Source organism: Mandrillus leucophaeus, unplaced genomic scaffold (assembly GCF_000951045.1).
Source record: "Mandrillus leucophaeus isolate KB7577 unplaced genomic scaffold, Mleu.le_1.0 Scaffold336, whole genome shotgun sequence".
Classification (NCBI taxonomy): Eukaryota; Metazoa; Chordata; class Mammalia; order Primates; family Cercopithecidae; genus Mandrillus; species Mandrillus leucophaeus.
The window spans coordinates 1448600-1472909 of NW_012103543.1; the positions used below are offsets into that span (position 1 = coordinate 1448600).

General features: G+C 35.4%; 1 protein-coding gene across 3 annotated transcripts in view; it reads left to right on the forward strand.

Annotated features, from left to right (window-relative positions):
- Positions 1-24310, forward strand: part of GTDC1 (glycosyltransferase-like domain containing 1) — a 308918-nt gene that overhangs the window by 109438 nt on the left and 175170 nt on the right. For all 3 annotated transcript variants that reach the window (XM_011988703.1, XM_011988704.1, XM_011988705.1), the window contains 2 exons: positions 3571-3738; positions 7241-7414. In XM_011988703.1, the coding sequence (XP_011844093.1) occupies positions 3571-3738; positions 7241-7414 (342 nt within the window). The remainder of the gene's footprint in view (positions 1-3570; positions 3739-7240; positions 7415-24310) is intronic.

Genomic DNA, 24310 nt, shown 5'->3' on the forward strand with positions numbered 1-24310 from the left:
TCATTACTTCTTTTTGGATGTTGTTGAGCTAAATATTTGAGAAATTGCTTATTGACCACTTTACCATTTTACAAGCAAGAAAAGCAAAGAGAAATGATGGAGATAATTTCCACTATTTAAAACTAGTGAGGGCTATTTCAAGATTAATTATACAAATAGAGTGAATTTTCTTTTAATGATTAAACAAACTGAAAGAAGTGTTGGCATGGGCAGTCTCAAATGGTGAATATTATGAAAATTATTGTTGTTGGCCGGGCGCGATGACTCACGCCTGTAATCCCGGCACTTTTGGAGGCCGAGGCGGGCGGATCACGAGGTCAGGAGATCGAGATCATCCTGGCTAACATTGTGAAACCCTGTCTCTACTAAAAATACAAAAAATTAGCTGGGCGTGGTGGCGGGCGCCTTAGTCCCAGCTACTCGGGAGGCTGAGGCAGGAGAATGGCGTGAACCCGGGAGGTGGAGCTTGCAGGGAGCCGAGATGGTGCCACTGCACTCCAGCCTGGGCAACTGAGCGAGACTCCGTCTCAAAAAAAAAAAAAAATTATTGTTATTTCTCATATGAATATATTGCCTTCTTTTATTTGGAAGGTTTTCTTTGGAAGGCTGGTTGGATTCTTTGGTTGTGGATAAGCTGGTGGGTAGGGGGACATGTGGTAGAAATAGAGTGAAGGGCTGCTCTCGGTTAAACATTAGCTATAGATAATTCACCCTGAGGGTAATCCTCATGTAGAAATTAACAGTTGGAATATGGCTTGAAATACAGATATGATGGGTTTATTGTTTATGGAATATAGAACTGTTTTCTTCTACTTACTGCCATTTAATGCCTATTACTTCAAATGTGTAGTTTTATAAATGTATAACTTACCCAAAATTTGCAGTAGGACAATGTCTTGCTCCATGAAATCTTTTTATTAGACTCTCCCCTTCCCCTGAAGCTATGAATTACTACACACCTGTTCACATAGATTAATCAATTGTTAATGTGTTTGCACATTTTTAATTTTTCTATCTCTGTAAATATATACATATTAATATTTATTATTAACAGCAGTTTGGCTGAACTATTTAATAATTAACTGCAGACAACATGGCATTTCACATCTAAATAATTTGACATGAATCTCCTAAGAATAAGATTATTCTCCTACATAACTGTAATAAAATTATTGTATTTAATAAATTAAAGATTGACAAAAACTTGCAGTCTTATATTCAGCCCACATTCAGATTTTTCCTATTGTCCTAATAATGTCCTTACTAGGTGTGCTTTCCCCTTCCAGTATCCAGTAAAGGATCACTTACTGGATTTTGTTTTTGGTGTCTTTATTTCCTTTAATCTAGATTTTTTTCTTTTATGATATGGCATTTTTAGAGATCCAGTGAATTATTTTGCAGAATATTTGTCTGGTTATTCCTTACCAAATTCAGATTAGGCATTCTTGGCAGGAATACTACACTGATGATTTGTATCTTTCTCAATGTATCACATTTAGAAATACAGGATATCACTTTGTCCCATTATTGGTCATAGAAAGTTTGATCACTTGGTTAAATTGATTTCTACCAGATTTCCCCATCATAAAAGGTATATTTTTGTAATTAATAACTCATATGAAGGCTTCTTTTAATGCATTTTTCTGCCTTGTGTGTGAAAAAAAAATTGTGCTTGCCCAGGTGATAATGATTAAGAATGGGTTTCATTGCTTCCAGTAATATGTATGGTCAGGGATGGGGATAGTAAGAAAGAATAGAAGGAGAGGAGGAAGGATTACTCTGTAACTAGACCTACAAGTTGCCATGTATTCCCTTTTAAGGAAAGTATTGTTTGAAATTAATATTTTGTTGCTTTGTCTGCTGAAGATGAGATTTTTAGGTAAGCAAATATCTTCATGTTTCAGAATTTTCAATGTAAGTTTTAGAGAGGCTTATATGTGATAGTGGTAGAGGGAATATGTTTGGACAAAATAGGGCATTGTTTGGCTATAATTTTTTTTTTATTTGGGTATAGCCAGACAAGTTTAAAAAAAAAATGCGTCTCCTTGGTAAGATTTTTTTTCCCTTAAAGAGATAAATTATAACATTAATATAGCTATGTAGGTTTGAAGAGGGATTGCTGGCTTTTGGTCTTACGTGCCTCTTTTAGCCCATGAAGAAGACACTTGAATTCCTACTTGTGATATATGTACTTATTATGTAATCATTCTTCTTATGTGAAAGGCTAGTGCAGCAGATCGTATAAACACCTGAAGTTAGCCATTTGGCCTGTCAGCAAGGGAGGATTTATAGTAGTTGTAATCATGGTAATAACAAGGATGATATTTTGTATTTATTAAGTACAGAAAAAAGCACTTGCAATGTAAGTGGTCCGCAACCAATTCATATCTGTGGTGTAATGAAAAGCAGTTTGAGCTCTTAGAAGACCAGCAGTCTCTCTGCTTTGCCACTTTCTACCAGTGTGATTCTAGAAAAAACTCTTAACCTTCTTGAACCTGATTTTTTAGAATGGGAATTAAAGCTATAAAGGTCAAATTATGTTACACTATGTTATAAAGGTGGCATTCTATCAAAATTGTGCCATCTAAATGTCCTCAGCTGCTCAAGACCTGTACTTTGTCCCTCTTTTGTGTCCATATGCAATAGGTACCTCATTAGGGAAACATTTCCAGGTTGTCCCAGACAATTAGAATTGCTTTCTGTTTGTTTCTCTAATGTTTTGTGTATGTCTGTATTACAGGCAGCATTTATCCTGCTGAGCTGTCTTGTTCCATCTTTTCTGTTCTTCCTGGTTAGACCCTGGCACATAGTAGGCATTTAGTAAATATATGTGGAATGAGAGAGTAAATTGACACTTTTTTTCATTTATAAACATGGATAGGCAAGCTTTCAGTTTCCCTTTTTCCCTAAAGATAAGGAATCAGCCTTTCATCAAATTTTTATATTTGTGCTTTATTAAGGGATTTTACAGATCATGCATCTGGTACCATTAGCAGTCCAGTAATGGAGAAGAAAAGATATTTTTAAAAATACAAGTATTGTAAGATACTTTACAAGTGAGGGGAGGGTAAGAAAACATGCCAAGAGAAAAAGACCATACTAGATAAGCCTATTGCATAAATCAAAAGGGTTTATGTCATAACATGAACATGTGCCATTCCTGCTCATACATTGAATTTCAGTAGTTGGTTGCATAAAGAAGGAAAGTGTAATGAAACTGGCAAGCAAAGTATTCCCCAGTCAGCCTTATCTTTGTTCCATTTGTCCTTCAGATAGAGCTTTTCTTGCCTTTTTCAATAAGATCCATCCGGCTTTTTTTTTTTTTAAACATTTCTCAGTAACTGCACTGAGAAGACCAGTGAGATTCGGGGACTTTATAGTTCTAAGCAGCTGCTTTTTAAGAGATCAAAACTTAGAATGCTGCTACATGGTATTAAGGCTCAACTATTGATGTGTGCCTATAGGGGATGTGTTTTTCTTGGGGTGGGAAGAGGAAAGAGGAGAGAAGAGCAAAGCATGACCCCTTCAAACATACTTGGGACAGTAAACCCCAATTTTCTTGTTTCCTAGGACCCTCTTTGCAAGTTCAGTGCTTAACCTGACCGAACTGGCTGCCCTTCGGCCTGACCTTGGGAAACTGAAAACGATTCTGTATTTTCACGAGAACCAGTTGATATATCCTGTCAAGAAATGTCAGGAGAGGGATTTCCAGTATGGATACAACCAAATTCTTTCATGGTAGGTATACATTGTATCATTGTATTTGGCCCTTTGCTACCTTTTTCTTTGTAGGTGGTTACATTTTAAATCTGGAGACCTACTACCATACACCTTTTTAAAAAACACCATAAGGTAGGTACAGATATTTAAACAATTCTTCCTTCTGCAGTATATGTAAGTTCACTAATCATTTTATAAAAATACATATATGTAACAATCTAATTATATGTTGAGCTAATTATCTATTTTTCACAACATTCAAAATAGAATTAAAAGGTTGGCAGGGACCTTCACCCCTTGATTTCATAATCTATTGCTTAAGGCATTTAGAAAGTGCAGTTAGTCAACTCTTACTTACTAATCATGATCACTGTATTCAGCTAAAATCAAAATAGAGTTTTACAGAAAAATAAAAATTAAAGCATAATGGAGCAACTTGGGGTTTTGCCTCCCCCGCCTTTTTATTTTATTGTAAGACAGAGATGAGTAGGGAAAATGAATCTTTAGGTAGTGCTTTCTTTTTTCCCTCATTGAGTCTTCTGAAATGACACAGCCTTAAAATACCATGACATTTTAAAGGTGATGGTCCTTCTCTATTGTTACTTCGACAAAGTGTATCTCCTGAAGCTTAGTTAATGAAAGAAGTTAATAACAATTCTGAAATGGCTTTGCTGTTGGATCCTATTCACATAACTGCAACAGTCAAACGGAATCTGTTTGTCAGTGATTTTGTACATTTTATTCATCTTTATTAACAGCTATTAGCAGCTGGGTTTGATGATGTGTTTATACAGACCCCCAACTCTTGCAAGAATGTTTCATAGTTTAGTTGACATAGAAAAACGCTATATAGTAATAATTCTGTGTTGTGTGCATTTTGTGAATGTTTTCCTACAATCATTTTTACAAGCTGCTTCAATTGTGAAGTAGCAGTGCTATCAAAATAGAGTGGAACTGCTTCACGTCAAATGTCTCATAAAAAAAAAGCAGCCGTTTTAAAATTTCATAATAAAATTAAAATACTTTATATTGAAGCAGAGAAGGAAAATATGTTTTAAAAATGAAAATAAAATCATTTTGTGCTTTATCAATATGGGAAACATTTGTAATATTCTTTTGATTTCTTGAATTAGCATCATTCTTTTCCTCAGATAGTATGTTTATTACCCCTGAGAAATCACTGGGAAAAAAAACTAAGTCTATTTTTCCCTTTATGGGTGGCTTTAAAGTTAATGGAAGTTACATCCACTCATATCAGGGAGGAAATGTACCAAAAAGGATATTTCTGTAAACTATCTTGGATCTTTAATTTAGCATAGACTGGATTTTTAAGAATGTTAAGTTGTTGGGTCACATGCCCTTTGAGGGAAGCTGTCTAAAACAATTCAGCTCTCGATTCCCCCTCATTTTCACAAAACATTGTTTTTGCTCATAGGCAATGAGACTATAAAAGTTTTGTACATGATTTTTCAGCATTGCTTTTCTCAAGAGGGTAAACTTATAGACAAGCTTGGAGAAAGAGAAGTGGACTTCATCATCAGTTGGCTTCTTAATGGGAAAAAAATGGTTCACAGTTGTCCAGAGGAAAAATAAGAGTGTCAAAAGGCAGTCCTGTTCAGATTCTCTTTGAAAAGTATGACTCCTGCTTCCTCACATGTTTCTTTAGTTTTCTTGCTGACTTCTGCTTTTTTGGCACTGTCAGACTTCTTTCTTGACTGTGTGGCAGTTAAGGACTTCAAAGATGACTGACATAAGTACTCACCTTAAACAGTGGTTTCACTAACCCTCTGACTTATGAACACATGTCACAACTGTATATTATGACCTGTAGGTCGTTATTACAATATGTGACATATGGTGAAAACAGACTAGCTGTAAAACATCCTTCAACTTTTGGTATATTGTTATCTTGGCTTCCTTATTGCTTAGTGTTGTGTCAGCACTTCTGTGACATTCCTTTGTATTATTCATGTTGTAATCACCCGCACCCCCCAAATTTGCACTAGGTAGCAACTGATAAACAATACTTGTATGGAAAATCAGTTTTTTTTCGGGGGGGCATGGGAGTAGCAGGCCAACACTCTTTTTGTTCATTTTTTATTCTGCTATATATTAACGTTGTAATAGTAAATTTGGCTGTCTCAGCAAATATGACTTAAACGAAACTGACGATTGACTATGGCATTCCTATTCTATAAGCGCTACTTATTCTGTGGTGTTCTGCAGTCCTGTGGACATAACATGTCTTCTTTCCAGTAGTATTGATCTATCATTTTCAGGGTAGAATAAAACCAATTGCTTTGTCCCTTTAATCTTGTATACAGATGCTCCTCGACTTAGGATAGGATTACAGCCTGGTAAATCCATTATTGTGAGTTGAGAATATTATAAGTTGAAATGCATTTAATACAACTAGCCTATCGAACATCATAGCTTAGCCTAACTTACCTTCAACATATTCAGAATACTTATATTAGCCTACAATTGGGCAAAATCATCTGGCAGCACAGGACACTGTAGAGTATTGGTTGTTTACCCTTGTGATCATGTGGCTCACTGAAATTTGTACCTCACTGCTGCTGCCCAGCATCGTGAGAGAATATTGTGCACATACCATTAGCCCAGGACGAGATAAAAATTCAGTTTTCGAAGTATGGTTTTAATTGAATGTATATTACATTTTCACCATTGTGAAGTTAAAAAAATCTTAAGTTTGAACCATTGTTGTTGCGGACTGGTATTATGACATTTATTTTGTTGAATTCAAAGGTCCATGGTGTTGCGGTGCTTTATAATTTATATGTACCTTTATGTAATCAGTTAGAACCTAGTGATCTGGATTTCTGGATCCATTTCTACCAATTTCTTCTATTTCTCTAGCTAGCCCAATATAATATAATATGATAGTGAAACAAACTATTTTGGGATACCATAATCCTTTCTGTATAGTCCCAGAAATTTCAAAAACTTAACACAGTTCTTGAAGTAAAGGCTAAAGCAAGAAGTAGACTTTAACCAAATAGTGCTGAAGGTATCATGCCTTAGTATGAAAATAGTTTTGTCTGAATTAGTCTCCTTGAAGTTAGAAGTGTGACAGATGTTCTGTTCTCGGTAGTGTGGTATAAAACGATGCACATCACTGACATAGAAATTCAACATGGGTAGTTGGGCCATGAAGAAAAAGGAATTGCTGTACTTAATGTTGTTGATAATATAGAAAGTTCCTGGCATTGTGGAAAATTATGCTTTGGTTTGGAGTCTCATGCAATCCCATTAAATCATTCCATTTCCCTATTGCCTTTCCAGTCTGATGCCACCAATCAACTCCCTGTGATATAACAGTAGTGAAACTAACTTAGCTCTTAGAGACATTTTGGTAGATACTGATGTGAAATGAAGAGTTCTTTGCAAACCTAAGGTGCAGTAAAAACTCTGATTAATCCATAGAGGTCTTAGGTTGATAAAAATTACTCTGAATGAGTCTGGGCTCATCATTTGCATTTGTCTTTTACCTTAACAGCCTGGTGGCTGATGTGGTTGTATTCAACTCAGTTTTTAATATGGAATCATTTCTCACTTCCATTGGAAAATTTATGAAGCTGATTCCTGATCACAGACCCAAGGATCTGGAAAGCATCATCAGACCCAAGTGCCAAGTTATTTACTTTCCCATCAGGTTTCCTGATGTGAGCAGGTCAGTATGTTCGACTCTGTTCTCAATATTGTGTCATAAATTATTACTTAAGTGTATAGAAATTGATGTTCTTCATGCCAGTTTTAACTTTTCAGCCTAAGTATGGTTAATTAGAGAATTTAGTTCTATCTTACCATGCTGTGATTTACAGAGATTTTAAATCATCATGTGTCTAACCCATCACTAAATAGTTCAGATATTGAGTCCTTCCTTTCTTTCCTTTTATTTATTTGTTTGTCAAAACAGCCTAGTGTTTTTTTTCTTTATTTTTTTTGTTACAGAAGTCATTGTCAAGCATATTTCTCAACCTTTGCATTCAGCTTATGTCCTTTGATTTATATATATAATAACTGGTCTAGATAAGTCAATGTTAAATCTCACTGCTTGGATTAATTCATTTCCCATACTATTTTCTTTTATTTTTTTCTTTATTTTTAATTATTTATATTATCTTAATAAAGAGTCAAGTCTTCTGTATTGGTTTACAAATGTACCTAATTGCCATTTCTCTTTCTTAGTTACTAAGGACATTTTTTTTTATTACCCTTGTTGCTGGGCCCACCTTGAATTAGCAGTGGATGATGTGGCTCAAAGGAAACATTCTGGAATTCCTTTTCACTTTTGATTAAACCTAGAAAAACTGTTTTTACTACCACTAGGAATATTTCTCCCTTGTGAACAGAAAGTTTACTTCAGCGGGACTCACACTAGCGGGAGACACTGCTGTTTTTTACTGACTGCTTTCTTAAAAGAGTTCAGGAACAGCTGTTTCATCCTCATCCCTGCAATGAAGGCAGGAAATGATTTAATATCCAAACATGCTATGCAAGAGGTCAGCATTAACTTCTATGTTCTGCACTACTGACTTCACCCATATTTTGCTGTAGAAATGGTAGTCCTCATCTACACCCCATTGCTGATTTATTTGAGTGTCTTATTTGTTAATATTTCACCGAAGAAAAATCTGCCCCATAGAAAATCAAGCTAGTGAGTCATAAAATTTAAGTTAGACCATCTTGCTTAATCTTTATAGAGTACAGAAAACAGAGGCCCAGAGAAGTAGAGATTGGCTTGTATTCACCTTGTCATTGTCACAGACTGGATTAACATCTAGGCTTTATGACTTCTGATTCCAATTTCTACTTACCATTCAAGCATCCTGTCATTACAGGTCATTTGTCAAAAACAGTTTATGATTTATTTGCTGTTTTGAAAACTGTAAAGCTAAGTGGAGCCATGATCACAAGCAATTTTCAGAATATATATGTAATTATGTATATTATCTGTATGTATTTGTGCATACAGTTTTCTTATGTGTGATGAGAGAACTTCAACTTTTGAAAACTGCAATAGTTATACTTTGCCTGTGATTAACTAGAGCAGTTATATATCTGAATTTTAAAAAATATGAACCTTATATTTTGACATGTTTTAAGGTTTTTTAACATCACATATAGGCAAAACGTATATCTATAAGTGTGTTGGTGGTTATAGCTTCTCTTAATTATTACTGCCATAGAATTCTAAGTAAATGTTTTAAAATTCATTTACATCAGATATGTTTCTGCAACATCTTATGTTTAATATACCTGTGGCAGTTGAATAGTTTATTAATTTGGATGATATTACCATAAAGGAATCTAGCTAAATAGAAAAAGGTTAAGAAATATTGTGGCCAAGATAACATTCATAAGCAAGGAGTGTTATTTAAATTATTTTCAAATGGTAATTTGCTTTATGCAACCCAAACTCATATAGTGTAAGTAAGTGATTATTTGCATGAATGACAATCATTCTAAAGCCTGCAGTTTCAAAACCGTATTATTTTGTTGAGATGTTGAAAAGTATTTAGTAATTCCAAAAGCAAAATAACCAAGGTGATTAAAAAACATATTTGAAGGCTTGTATCTTTCTCCCAATCCAAATATTATTTGGTCATGGGAAAAAATGAATTTAACTAAAAACAAAGCAGAAGATACAGTTAAATTATTAATCATTGTGCTATATAATATAATGGATATTAATTAGAGAGGGGAGAAAAGCCATATTTCCAACAAAATAAATGAAGATTTTTAGAATTTCTGTCTGTTAAAACTCAGAGCATGTCTGTCACTTCGATGGTTTCGCTAATATTGGATTCATGGCACTTACTGCTACCTCTTGCCTTCCTCACTCATCTCCTGAGTCACTCCCAAAGACCAGATAAATAGCAAGAGAGTGTATTCCCTTGAAAACATTTCATTATCTGTATTGAATATTTTGGGATGGGAAAGCTCTTAGATGCCGTAGTCATGTATACGTGTATTGAGTTTTGACCACCACTTACTAGCTGTGTGATCTGTACCTGTGGAATGACCTTGCACTTAGGTTTGTTAATGGTTGTGATTAAACCATCTCATAGGGATGATGCGGTGATTAAATGAAATAATGTATACCATGTACCTAGGATAGTGCTTAGCATACAGTAGACCCACAATAAAAGGTTATTTTATCTTATTACCCCCCCATTAATTTATAACCTAGCATATTTATTGGCATCTGAATATAGAGGACTATCTTCCCTCCACCCCTTACCATCCTATAATTGACACATGAAAAGAGAACTACTCTCCTAAAAGCTGAATCTAATATAAATAAGGAGATTGGTTTTGTTTATTTTCTTTATCACCTTGAGTCAAACAATCCTTTGGCCTCACCAGACCCTACTATCCATTGATTGAGCCAACTTAATTTCACTCTTGTCCTATTTTCTCTTTCTTTGTCCAGCTTAACTTTCTTATTCCATCATTATGTTTACTCCCTTGCATATCCTCTCAAATCTTTTACACCTTTTGTTTCATATTTGATTGGCAAAAACCCTCATCTGTTTAAATCTATGTGTTCATACACTTTCTTCCTATAATCATGGACTAAACATGACTGGAGAAAAGCATGTCATACTTATTAGCATGTTCTAAATGTATGACTCCTAAGATTCAGATGGGCCCTTTGAGCTACCTGGCAAGCATTTCCCTTCTAGATAATTATGCCTTCTACTTTTTAAAGAACACTCCAGTACCAAATCTTCTATCTTCATTCTCAGCTGATGACTGAGGAAATAGAAGCAATCAGAAGACAACTTTTATTTATTGATACTACCAGGTCCACCCAATTATGTGCTACTTCTGGGTGCATATTCTCCATCTTCTCACCTGTTACTGGGGATGAGCTGACCTCGCTTCTGTGTAAGGCCCCATCTCCACTTTTCCAGAACTCATCCATCCCACGTACTCGAGGCCTATTGTCCTGGCAGTTTTTCCTGGTCTATTCTGCATCATCAGTTTTCCTTTCTTCTGAATTATTCTTATTTTTCTTTTGTCTGAATTATTTCTATTAACATACAAAACTATTACTATTTCTTTCATCTTAAACTTTTTTTTCTCCTTATTCCACTTCCCCCTTCTACTACCTCATTTCTCTCCTTCTCTTAGTAGCAAAACCTCTTAAAAGAGTTGTTTATACTTGTTCCTTCCTCCTGTTTTGAGTGAAAAGTATTCCACTGAAATTGTTTTAGTCAGGATCACCACTGTCTCTAAATCCTGTGTTCAGTTCGTAGTCCGCATCTTACTTATCATAGCAGCAGCATTTGACACACCATGACACATTCTTCACTTGTCTTAGCACACATAGTCCCCTGATTTTCACACAGACTACTGCTTCTCAGGCTCCTTTGCTGGGTTCCTCATCATCGTCCTGACTTTTTTACATTGAAGCCACTTTGGCATTCTTGACACTTAAGGGGTTGGTGGAGGAAGAGCCCAAGATTGAAGTGAGAAGAATAAGTAAGAGTCAGGAGGTCAACGCTGAAATAATTATCCTGTGGAACAAAGGGGAGAGAGTTCTAAGGAGATAATCATTAGTGAATTCACAGCAGTGAGGTTAAGTAAAGTGATGACTAAAAAGCGTCCTTGAATTTGACCATTAAAAGGTCAGTGGCATCCACCCTGCATTCTATTAAGTCACAGAAAAGTTTCATGTGTATTCTCACAGCCAAAGAAACTTAAGATTCAGGTCTGGATGGGATCTGTCTCTGTCTCTGACACACACACACACACACACACACACACACACACACACACACTCCCCTTATTTTATGGATGAAGGTGCCAAGGCCCAGAGAAGTTATATGTTTTCTGGCAATCACACAGCTAGATATAGGCAGAGCAGGAACTAGAACTTGTATCTCAAAATCTTCATCCGGTGCTCAGCCCACCACTTATTGTAAATGCAATTTCGGAGGTCTTGATTATCTGATTTTTCAGCTGACAGCAGATTAGCAGCATCAAATTGGGGGTGTGATAAAGGCAGTCTCACTGACAGCAGTAAAAAGTGACAGCTGACTGACAGCTTGACAACAAGGGAGGAGAGAGATAAACCATTTTGAAAAAAATATATGGGAAGTTAAAAAAAAAAAAAAAAAAAAACACATAGCATCCTGGAGCCATTCTATGGCAGGGCAGGCAACTCTGCACATCAAATAACCCCTGCAGACATTTCTTCATGATTGTACAGCTTGTACATCAAAAGGATGACTGTGATTTATTAAGAGAGATTAAATGGTAACCAGTATGTTTCATTTTAAGAATGTAGGAAAATGCATAATCCACTTTTGGCAGAAATTATAAATGACAGCAAATGGAGTTAAACATTATACCTTACTTTAAGATGTGCATGAGCTGTGTTCCCCTAAAGGAAGACAGTACACATCTAAAGCCTTTCTTGTGCAGTTGTAATGTCTTTCAGTTTTCAGTGACCAGGAGACATGTTATTAAGCTAGATCTCCCTGATTACAGCTTTGCATTGACCAAATTTCCCTTTTCTGCTATGTTGTAGACACTGGCTTCTTCCATACTGAAGGCTTCCAGGCCCACAAGATAGGTGGTCAACAAAGCAGATTTTGTAATACTAATACCAGAAGATAAATATGGTCCTGAGACTTGGTGAGATGAGAATTACTACTGGAATATATTGCAAAAGACTATTTTGTGTTAAAGGATATAGATTAGATTGAAAAGTCAAGCAGTTTTGCAGTGTGTTTCAAGAAGACAAATTTCGTGTGGAACTCCATGGTGCCGAGTATGTGATTGAGAGGCAGAGGAAAAAGGGAGTAATCTTGCAACCTACTAAATGAGGTGCTAAAGGAGGCCAGTATTTTCCTACTTTAGGTCATGTAATTGTCATAAAGGCACGGCTTAGCAGAAGTAGGGAAATTTTAAATATCCAGACCTTTCTGCAAAAGTCTCAGTCTTATGAAATCCAAACATCTGAAGAATTTGCATCTTCCTTTCCCCTTTCCTTTCCTTTCCTTTCTCCTTTCTCTTTTCTCCTTTCTCCTTCCTCCTTCCACCTTTCCTTTCTCCTTCCTCCTTTCCTTCTTCCTTTCCTTTCCTTTCCCTTTCCCTTTCCCTTTCCCTTTTCCTTTTCCTTTTCCTTCTCCTTTTCCTTTTCTCTGTTCCCTCCCCTCCCCGTTCCTCCCTTCCCCTCCCCTCCCTTCCCCTCTTTCCATAGCATCTCTCTCTGTCGCCCAGGCTGGAGTGCCATGATGTGATCATGACCCATTTCAGGCTTGACCTCCTGGGCTCAAGTGACCCTCCCATTTTACCCTACTGATAGCTGGGACTGCAGGTGGGTGTCTCAACATCCAGCTAATTTTTTTTAAATTTTTTGTGGAGACAGTGTTTCACCATGTTGCCCAGGCTGGTCTCCAACTTCTGGGCTCAAGCAATCTGCCCACCTTGACCTCCCAAAGTGCTGGGTTTACAACCGTGAGCCACCTTGCTTGGCCTCACATCTTGCTTTCTGACAGTGTCATCTTTAGATGGTAGAACTAGCTATAACAACTAACCCGTATTGATTCTTACTTTATGCTCTGCGTTGTACTAAGTGTATTTATCATAAATATCTTAGCATTTAATATCTTTTCAATTCTGAAAGACTTTTCCTGTTGAAGAAACTCAGTCATACAAAATGTAAGTAACTTTTTGCCAGTGATCACATATACAGATAGTAAAGGTATACCTAGAAACCAGATATTTTTTAATACTGTTTTAGAACCCAGACTCTTAACAATTTTGCTGTAGTTACCTGTTTCACAAAGAGAAATTCTAGTCTCTAGTACTTGACTTTGACCAGTAAAGAACAAATGATTTATAAAAGTGAAGTGACAGAAAATTTGAATGAAAATAAGTATGTCATGGTAACATTATAAAACAAAGAGCTCAAGGCTTTTGAAAGCATATTTTCAAAAGGTTGAATTTCTGAAAAAGAAGATACATCAACAGGAATGAAAAATTTTAAGAAAGAATTTTGATAGAAAAAATGAAAATGGTCCTAAATAAGCAGTATAGGAGGAATATTTCAAAGAAAAAGCTGTGGGCTCAGGCTGTGATTTCATGTGTAAGAAATCATCTCTTTATTTTATTTTATTTTTTAAGTTATGTCTCATTTATACAAACTCTCTTGCCTCATAACTTAGCTTATAACGTGAAACATGTCTTATAGGGCAGTGTCCAGCCCATCACATTAGATGTTAAGGATGGAGCAGGCTGCATCTGTACAGCATCCAACTTCTTCCATCTGTCCCCTACAATATTCTCCACTGAAGGAGGATCCATGTTTTTCATGCCACTAGACTGTCTTCACTTCCAACAAATTGGATCATGTAAGAATGTTTTATAGATTGACAGCAAATTGCAAAGTAGCGTTTCTTATCCTTGAAAAAGATCATCTCTTCCCAAGGAATTCCATGAGGGAGTCATGAATAGAGTATATCAAAGTGAATGTCGTCTTCTTCAAGTCATATTCAGCTGGATTAAAGGTGAAGAGTGACAAATGCTCAAGCTGTCAGGCTGATACTTGTATATATTTATCAATTGTCTGCCTTCTCTGTCCCATTATGGAAAAAGTTAAAATTTGTTTCATTATGGTTGCACATAATTAATGTAAAAAGATCAAATGTTTATGTTTCCTATGGAGACCTTAAAAAACATCCACTTGTTTATTTTTTAATGAGGAGATGAATGGATACTATATCCTTGGGAGTTTAAGTTTAGATTTTGAGTAAATTAAAGCAAAAGTACTTTAGATTCAGAAATATATACTTTATCTTGGTTTCAGGTCCAACTTAGTTGTCACAGAATATATCCAGTATCAGCCTTGCTATGATCATTACAATGGAATTTCATATATTTTCATGATCATTTCACTGTCTGTTCCTATTTCCCACCACATTTGATTGTCAGAGTTGCCACAGAGTAAACAAGAGTGGGTTTTTCCTGTGAATTTCCTCAATTTGTAGTACATTTTACATCCCTGGAGTAGGGATTATATAAAGAACATTTCTGCTTTCCTACCTCCTACACATTTTTGACATTGAAGGAAAGAGGGAAAAAGGATGTTGGTCATTTGGGGTAATCTCATTTATCAAAACCTTACAAATTTCTCTGTCCGTTTCTCTTTGTCATTTCTATGTAGCTGAAATGAGAAGCCAAAACAGAGGTTTGTGGACTTTGCCTAACTAATTTAGAAACAAAAATAGGGAATTTTAAAAACAGCGTGAAAACTTTAAATGAAAACTCCCAGGCTGTGCAAACAAAGGCGAGGTGCCTAAGGGCTTTTTGAAGAATCTTATTAAAGAAAACACTATTTTACATTGCAGAGCAGATGTGTCAGAAAACAACAGCAGATTTGTAATTCGAGAGTTTGTGGATTGATAGGACAGAAGGCAGTCCCCATGGCTCCCCACTGAAAACTTTCTGTTTTCTGCCATCGGAGTTCTGCTTTTAGAGAGGGCGCCAGAAAACACCTTAATCTTCTTACCACATGTGGTCATGTTTCTGAGCTATTTTGAGACAGTATTAATGTTGGACATATTAGTAAAACTACTGCCTTTGCTCTATGAAGTAAATGAAATGGGTACTGTCTTCTTGAATATTAATCTAAACCTAAAGTAGAAGCAAAGTTTTGACTTTACAAATTTAAACTTAACCATATTTGCTAACAGTTATTTTGCCTCTTCAGAATAAATGCAAAAACATATTTCTTTTGAATGTCATTAAAAAATTTATAGAATTGTGTAAAAAAACTTTTGATAGATTATTCTAATGTATAGCACTACTCACTGTCAAGAAATCTCCTTTATATCTAATACAAATCTTTCATGCTGTGTTAGATTCCAACTGTCTTCCTCTTAATTATCTTTGTTAAAAGAAGAGACAGTTTTGTTGTTAGCCATATATATATATTTTCATATATATATTCATATATATTTAAATATAAATATGAATATATATAAATATATTCATATATTTATATATAAAGTATTCATATATTTATATATAAATGCAAGTATATACAAATTAAGGAATGTTTATTTATAAACATTTATATATTTATACACTTAATAATATATAAATAATAAATATAAATATTTATATATAAATATATGAATAAAGTTACATAGAATAAACTCTTGTTTACTCCAAACATATATTTAATGAAATTATTCATGTTAACGCCTAATTACAGTAGTTAGATTTCTGCTCTCTTGAGTTCAGCAGTTACTCCACCAAAAAGAAGTGCTCTGAATTCAGTAGCAACACCAAAAACTGTGATTTCATTATAGGATGATTTACTACCCCTGTTCACCTCAAGTATAAAGAACATTTCCTTAATTTTAAATCATAGACTTAATGTCCATTTTTGTCTTAGGCTCTTGTAGTCCTGTCCTAAGAAATCTGAGATGAGAAGCAAAGGTCACAGACAATGCAGGTAAATAACTAAAAATTAAAGAACATACTCAGCTAGGGACACCAGCCCAGGGGCATCATGGAGCAGGGCTGTTGCTAAGTACGGATGAATGTCATTCAACAGACTCAAAGAGGGGAATCAACAGAAGTTCCACTTGGTCTCTTTTCTCCTTGTCAGACTCTCAGAGGGCATCACTAAACTTCCCGTATCACAGTGACGGATCATCAGTGTAGGCCCAGCAAGGCAAGAACAAAGTATAAGTTATATACTCTATTCATTAAATGAGGGCTATGTACAATGCATGCTGGAAAGATTTCAAGTATATTGTTTTGAAGAATTAAGCTTTGATTGTCTTTTAAAAAGCCACTTACTCCAGTCATTCCGTTTTTGGTAATGCTGTATTAAAAGATGGAAGTCAGTAGTATGGTATACACGGGGGATTCCAGTTTGCGATCTACCTCTTACTACCACTCTTCAGCCTAGGGCAAATCACTAAACCTTCCAGAGCCGCAGTTTTCTCATTTGTAGGCTGAAAATTGAAATAGCAGCCCCCCCACCTTAGGTGTGTTATGAGGACTGAGATGATTGTTATAATGTGCTGACTACAACCTGCAACTTTTTGGCAGATTTTAGTAGCTTTATTAATACTTTCATTATCACCATTTTTGTTATCTATTGATCGGCTTTTTGGCAAGTTTATCCATTCAACATGACTCCAACTTGAAAAGTAAAGGGGAACAAAATTCTGAAAACTCTAGTAATTCTGTAGGTCTGAAGTTTATCACTAATTCAAATAAATAAAAAGACAGAGACTGTTTTATATTCTACCAACCCACATGAGAGCAGCCAAATGGTGTAACTTAGCAATGTGAGTACTGTGTCATGTGGCCGGAAAAGTCACATGTACTGCTGTTCTGTGACATCTGCCCAGCAGCTATGATATTCATATGTTCCACACGGGTGATAAATGATGATAAGTGGATTGATCAATACAGAAGTAATTCTAGTTGTTTAGTATTCTATTTGAGAATGCTGGGAAATGTTCTGTGAAGTTTTCCATTAAAAAATAAACATTTTGGAAGATACCATTGAAAAGTAAGCTACCAGAATAATCTCTTACCCAGAGTGGTTCATTCCCTAATAAATTCCTGGTGAAAGATTTTGTTATGCAGAGAATTCTTTTAAAATATGCCTCAAAAAATTAGGTGTAATGAAATTTACTTCCCAGTAGTTTAATTCTTTGAGGTTTTATATATGTCCTTGTTCACCCAATGTCTATTAAAAGTTTGTTATTTATGTGCTAAATACAAGATAGTCTGGGATATAAGGATAAATAAGACAGAGTTTTTAATCTTAAGGTTAAGATCTTTGTAGAAATAATAGGCATACTCAGGTGACTTTAAGTACAAATAGATAAAAAGATGTGATTTGTATGGCATTTGAGCTGGGCACTAAGACTCATTAAGCTTTGGACATAGTCATAATGGCTGTCCTTTATCAAGTGCCTTTTCTGGGCACTTACTTTATGTACATTACTTTTCATTTTTACTAATCCCCTGGAAGGTAGGTACTATTAACCTCATTTTGCAAGTGAGGAAACTGATATTCAGAAGGTTAAGCTTGCCTGAAATTGCATAGCTACCCAAACTGTCTTACTCTAATATTTGCTTCCATTAGTGCCATGTTTGTCTTGCTATTAGGGAATGGAGGTGAGTTAGAGTGAGTGAGAGGGCACATTATGAAGTCAGAGTATAGGTACATAGAATTGTGAAAGTAAATGAGTCATTGTATCTAGAGAAGATTAATTACCTTTGACTTAGTTGTGTGAGGAGGTGGTAAGACTATAGATGGGATTAAGACTAAGGAATTTAGGCTTTTGCCTGTAGTCATTTGGTAGCCATTGTTACACTACAGCATGGATAACTTGGTATTGATGAGTAGAGTATTGATGGAAAAGGAGATAAGAAGCAGAGAAACAAGTGAAAAAACTAGAATAGGTATTGGAGATGAACTGGAGAACTGGCATAACGATGAAAAGGAGGAAGCACACGAATAAGCTGGTTGTACACTTGGCAGGTTGATGTGACAACTTGATGGAGGAGAGTCAGGGTGGTTTCGAAGTATTGATTATAGTGGCTGGGGGAAGATCTGTGCTATTGGATTTGAGAAACAGATTTGCTGCTATAAAGGTGGTGAATTCAAAGTTGTATGTATTGAGTCAGAGATGAGTCAGAGGCTCGTTTAAATGGAGCTGACCTGCAGGAAGTGTGATGTGTTATATTGGCCTGTGTTTGCAGAAGGTTTGGTTGGATTTGCCCTTTCCTTTGACATACTTGATACTACTCAAATTATTTTTTCAAATAAATATACTTGTTTCTTATCATTTGTTACTGATGCATAAAAATTGAGTGCAAAATTTGTAACACTATCAGATCTTTTCAACTCTTTATTTCTGGGTAAGCAGGAGTATATTGAATTACTCTTCTCTTTGTCTTCTCAGAGTTCAATAACATAATTGCTTTTGGTCCCTTTGGATAGGGAATCATCAGATGAAGTACTGTATGTTGATAAGACAATATGGTGTAGTGCCTAAGAAAACTGACTTTGATGTCAGGCAGAGCTGTTTCAATACCATGTCTTCTGCTAACCAATGGCTGCTGTTGATAAACTTGCTTGGCCTTTGCCACCTCATTTTTTTTCTCTTACTGGTCAAGTAGGGGGAGTAATTTCAGTGATGCTACGTTGTTGTGAGAATTAAATGTAGTATTGTGTGTAAGATAGTTGGCAGAATTCTTGAGGTATAGTAAGCACTAAATAAATGATCGTTGTTATTATTTTTAATTTGTGTGTTCTCAAAATGGTATTGTTCTTTCATTAACCTATATGTAATGTCTTTAATTTTCTGTAGAGCCAGAACTCTGCCACAAATTGTAATCCAGGTCTACTTCAGTAATTTTAGGAGTGTCATATGATGTTTACTTTATGTCAACTTAGTGTTTTGTGTTTTTTGATTAACAGTTGCTTTCTCTAGTACTAACTACCTTACCATGCTAGACTGAGTGCCAAAATTCTACTTAGAAACATTGCTAAGAATATTAAATCCAAGTACTTTTTTATGTGTGCACTTCTCTTGCATGTTTTGAGGGTCTTCTGCACTTTTGGCCTAATAGTGAATTACAGAACTTTCTTACCTCTATAAGGTTTATATCATTACCAGCTATCTATAGAGGTGCTTCTGTGAGTGATTAGAAAAGATAGGCTTTCCCCTGTGGGGTGGCTGGGAAAAGTGTAAATTACTATTATAGGTTTATTCTTTATTATTTTTTTTCAGAAACTAGTCAGCCCTGTATCACGAGATTCAAAAAATTAACTTTGAGGATATTGAAAAAGACAGCCTTCCTACTATGTTATTTTTCAGCAAATGATGTCTCAAATCCATTTATAAAAAGAAATGATATGATTTCCTTAAGTTTGGTTGTTTTGTTCATACTATATTTGACTCAGTGTTGCCTACAAATTTATTAGTAAGTGTTCTCATGAAACTTGTTATCAAATAATTTTCGCTATGTTTGGAAGATTTCTATTTTGTTCATCAGTACTATTAAATATGGTACTGTAAAACATTTTGTAAAAATAACAGTGAGAACTTCATATAGGATATCTAGTTATAATTTTTCTTTAAATTAAGGTGAGCTCACTAGCTGCACAAATGATATTCATACATTCCACATGGGTGATGAATGATGTTAAGTGGATTGATCAGTACAGAAGTAATTCTAGTTGTTTAGTGTTGTATTTTAGAATGCTGGGAAGTTTTCAAATACTTAGCCCTCCTTCTGTAAATTCATATTTTCTTGCCTGGTTTTCTAAACTGGAATCTTGATCCTGTTTCTTAAATAGCCATGAAATGAAAATGGTAGAAGTTCTTCCTTATTTCTTCCTTGGTCACACACTAAAATTTACTTATAATTAGTGGGCATCGAGAGAAGAAATAACATTTTAGCACCTCTTCTCTCCTGTATATTTTCATGTATCCATGGAAATATAGTCCTTATTTGAAATTCAGTCCCTAGTTGGGAATGTGCTTCCTGTTCCTGTCATCAGCTTTTGAGTTCATGAGTCTGGCTTGTACCTCTAAATTTATTTACACGTGGAGAGCTCATTTATCTGTTTTGGACACCCACCTATTTCAAATCCAGTGCAAATCTGCTTTATTGAGTATCTGCTGATACCTTGAGCAGACCAAGTCATCTATGAGTAAAAGATGGGTCTATTCAAAGCTACTATATTTCATTTTTATAATATCAAAACTCATTTTATAATACTGAATCCTTAAGTGCATGTGATAATTATTTTCCACTAATTGAAGAGGGAGCTTCTGTCTCATGATGTGAGAATGGAGTTAAAAGAGACAGTGGGACAATAGAATACCCAGGATATAGTAATAAATTCTGTTGGAAACAAAAGACAAGGAGAAGACAAAGGGTGGGGGGTGAGTGAACTCAAAACAATTCATAAGTTTTTGAAAATTCTTGTATTATTGACTAATAGAAAAATCAGACAAAAATGTCAACTGCGTTTCCACTGTAGACAGATTCATTTTCTTTTCAGTTTTAGACAGTCGATTTTGTTTTAATGAAAGAATAGAATCAGAACTTTTCAGAACTGGAAGGGTATCTATGAAATAAAAACTTTAGAAATCTTCCCATCCAAATCTGTCATCTGATAACTGGGGAAACTGCAGTGGAGAGGTGTTTATCTGAGGTCATTAGAACATTATGGCAGCAGAATCAGAATTTAGAAGCAAAGAAAAAAACTGCATGAGATTGTTAGTAATGTGATACTAGAGTCATTCATTGCATTAGTAGTTAGGAGAATAGGATTAGTCAACATTGACAAAATAGATCCATTTGTTCAGGAATAGATGGTATTCAGAAATGTCTTAGAAGAGTCTCAAATATTTCAGTTGCTTCACAACTTGTGGGTATTTTTCACTGAAAATAATTTTATTTCTCTGATCTGTAACTCATTTTGAGATGAAAATGCATATGACTCAGTGAACTCTACTTGCTGATAACGTATTTTGTTCTTCCAGTAAACACTGGGCTACTCATATAAAACTTATTCGAAGAGTGAGGAATAAGAGTTTCCAGCATTTGAAACTCAGAATCCGTAAATTATTTTCTTGTCTCTCTTTTCTGGGATTTGATATCACAGATCCTGAGTGAATCAGTGTTATGTACAACCATCACATTTTTTAATGCTTTCTCTTTGCAAGTTTTATATATATTATTTATCTTTTATGATTAAATTTTTTTCCGAAGCTCTCCCTCCAGGTTTGTCTTCAGAGCCTATTTAAATTTTCCATTGCAGGGTGGCTGTAGCAACATTCCTGTTCTGCCTCTTCCTGTGGCTATCAGGTGAATCCCTCTTTTTGTCCGAGTCCTGTTGGTTGGAATAACTGGCTGACGTCATGAGGGGTGGGCTGATGTTCTGGTCAGTTCAGAGTATGGGATAGTGTAAGGGAGAGTTTCATGTGTTATAATGTGGTACGGGGGCAGAACGTAAACTTAGGAGTCAAACTTGGATTCCGGTCTTAGCTACTTTCTAGATGTGTATCTTGGTCAAATTATGTCACCTGTTCAGACTCTTAGATTCTCTAACATTAAATCCTAGGGATCAAGTGAGGATCATGTGAGAGAGAACATAGGTAAAGTGTTTCACCCAGTGTGTGGAGTATATTCCCTGCACATCTCTCTGCCCTTGCCATGTATGAGTCACACCTACTCCTCTGCTACACTTTATCAACTTTAATTGCCACTCACAGGCATCTAAACTGACCTCTTTTTTGTTGCTACCTCAATTTCTGATGCTTTGAGGGATTATTAGAGTATATGACTCAATTTGCTCTTGTATGGATAATCCACATACCACTACCGTGTTTTGTCAGTGTGTTCTTCCATCTTTTCCCTCATGACTAACTTAATTCACTTCAAATAAGTCCTATTCATTCCTTTTATAGAACTTGGGATACTCAGGACACTTTCCTGCTGCTCATGGGTAGGTTTCCTCTGCTCTGTTTTGTTTACATTTTATTTTTTGTGTGTTTGTTATGTTTTATTTGGTGGCTGTTTTTCAGCATTAGCACTGTGGAACAGGGCTGTTGTGATCAATGACAATCAGGTATTCATATCATTGTATGTAATCTTAGAATACTTGACTCTGATTGAAAACCTGTTTCTCTTCTTGCTTGTAAGTATTTCTTTTATATGTCCTGAATGTACGGGTTGGGTTGAGGGTGCAGTACTTCTAACTGTAGGTAGATGATTAATATGCAGGTAAGCATTAGTGTGTTAATAGTTTTTTTGTGTGTTCTAAAGAGAGTATGTCTTAGATGTATTTGTCAGAAAAAAAGTTAGTATAAGATTTTATAGTTTAGCACAAATAAAATACCCACAGCTAACTTGTGTTGGGTTCAAAAACCCTTCTAGTTGTTACCAAAAATATTACATTAGAATTTTGACCCTTCAAAAATATAATCCTTAGGTGACAGAGCCTTTTCTCCTCCCAGTTGATGAAGTATCACTCCATGAAACATGCCTTTGGGGTCTAGTTATGTGGCCTGTATTAATGAAGTACAGTAAACCCCCACTTAACATTATCAATAGGTTCTTGGAAACTGTGGCTTTAAGAGAAACAGCATACAGCTGGTCCTCAAATAATACCATTTTGCTCAATGTTGTTTTGTTATAAAGTTGTTGAGGGAAAAAATGATTTTGCTTATTGTTTCACTTAAAGTTGTACTTTCCGAGAACCTATTGAAGTCGTTAAGTGAGGACTTAGTGTATGACCGTATGCATCTCCTCAAATACTGTGATTGGTTTTTCTGCCTTAAGTAAAAGTCAGTCAAACCACAATTATAACCAGGTTGGTAAAACATAGCCCATATCTGTGGTTTTTCTATGTTAAGTGGACATCATAATCACCTGGAGAGCTTTAAAAAGTCCTGATGTCCGAGTCTGTTAAATCAGAATATCTGGGGTTGGAACTAGGTTGTTTGTTTTTTTGTTGTTTGTTTGTTTTTTTTAAATTCCACAACTTATTCTACTGTGACACCAAGGTCGAGAGCCGCTGACTGAAAGCAGCTCTACCAAATTACAAACTGTGGAAGGTCCACATACCTGCAGTAGCCTCTCTTGGTTGCATCATGACACCCTTTTCAGTATTGCCAAAATTATATTCCTGTCTGCAAGTGTCCTCAGGCAATCTGTAGTAAAAAAATTATGTCTCCAAGAAAATGAATTTGTATAATTTTCTGGCTATCCTGATGAAAAATAAGAAAATGTTAAAAATTGTATTTATCCTTGATCTCTTTCTCCATACGTGTTGGCATTCCTCCATTTCCCATTGACTTAACGTTCAATTTTTCTCTTTACTGTTTTTCTTGGGTGACATTGGGAATTTTTACCATCTGATGAAGGCAGATGTATTTTCAAATAAAAATGTCTTAAGCATTTGTTCTTCCTACTATTCCTTTCTTTGGCAGAATATTCATATAGTTGATAAATAGTTTGCTTTCTTTAAATACCTTTTCATATAATCTTTGTAGCATGTTTCATGGGTATTTTAACCTAGTTTTATGGTTTTTCATGAAATAAGGTATTTTCTAAATATGTTATGCTGAATTTAACTGAAATAAGCAGTTGTACTGTATGTCTTTAAAATGATGATGATATCTTGCATTTTAGGGTAACACTTTCATCCTGAAAGATTCCAAAGCACACTGAGAACGGTTACAAATTATACAGTGCAGCACAGTCACCATTGTAGAGTGAAGCATGGCAGCTGTTTAACAGCTCATCGCAACACTACACAGCAGGTTAGGGTACAAAGTGAAGAATAATCGTGGATTCACTTGAAAAAATTACTAGGGGGGTGAGGTAAGCAGAATGTAATTACCTAAGTTGGAATTTATCCAGGACATGAGGCTAACACCTCCAGTCTTAGAAGAGAAGCTCTGATTCTTTAATAACCATGTACTTGCTATGTAACTAAAATGTAAGGGTGCTTCTAGCCTCTTCAAATCATAAATGTATGCTCAGTGTTCCA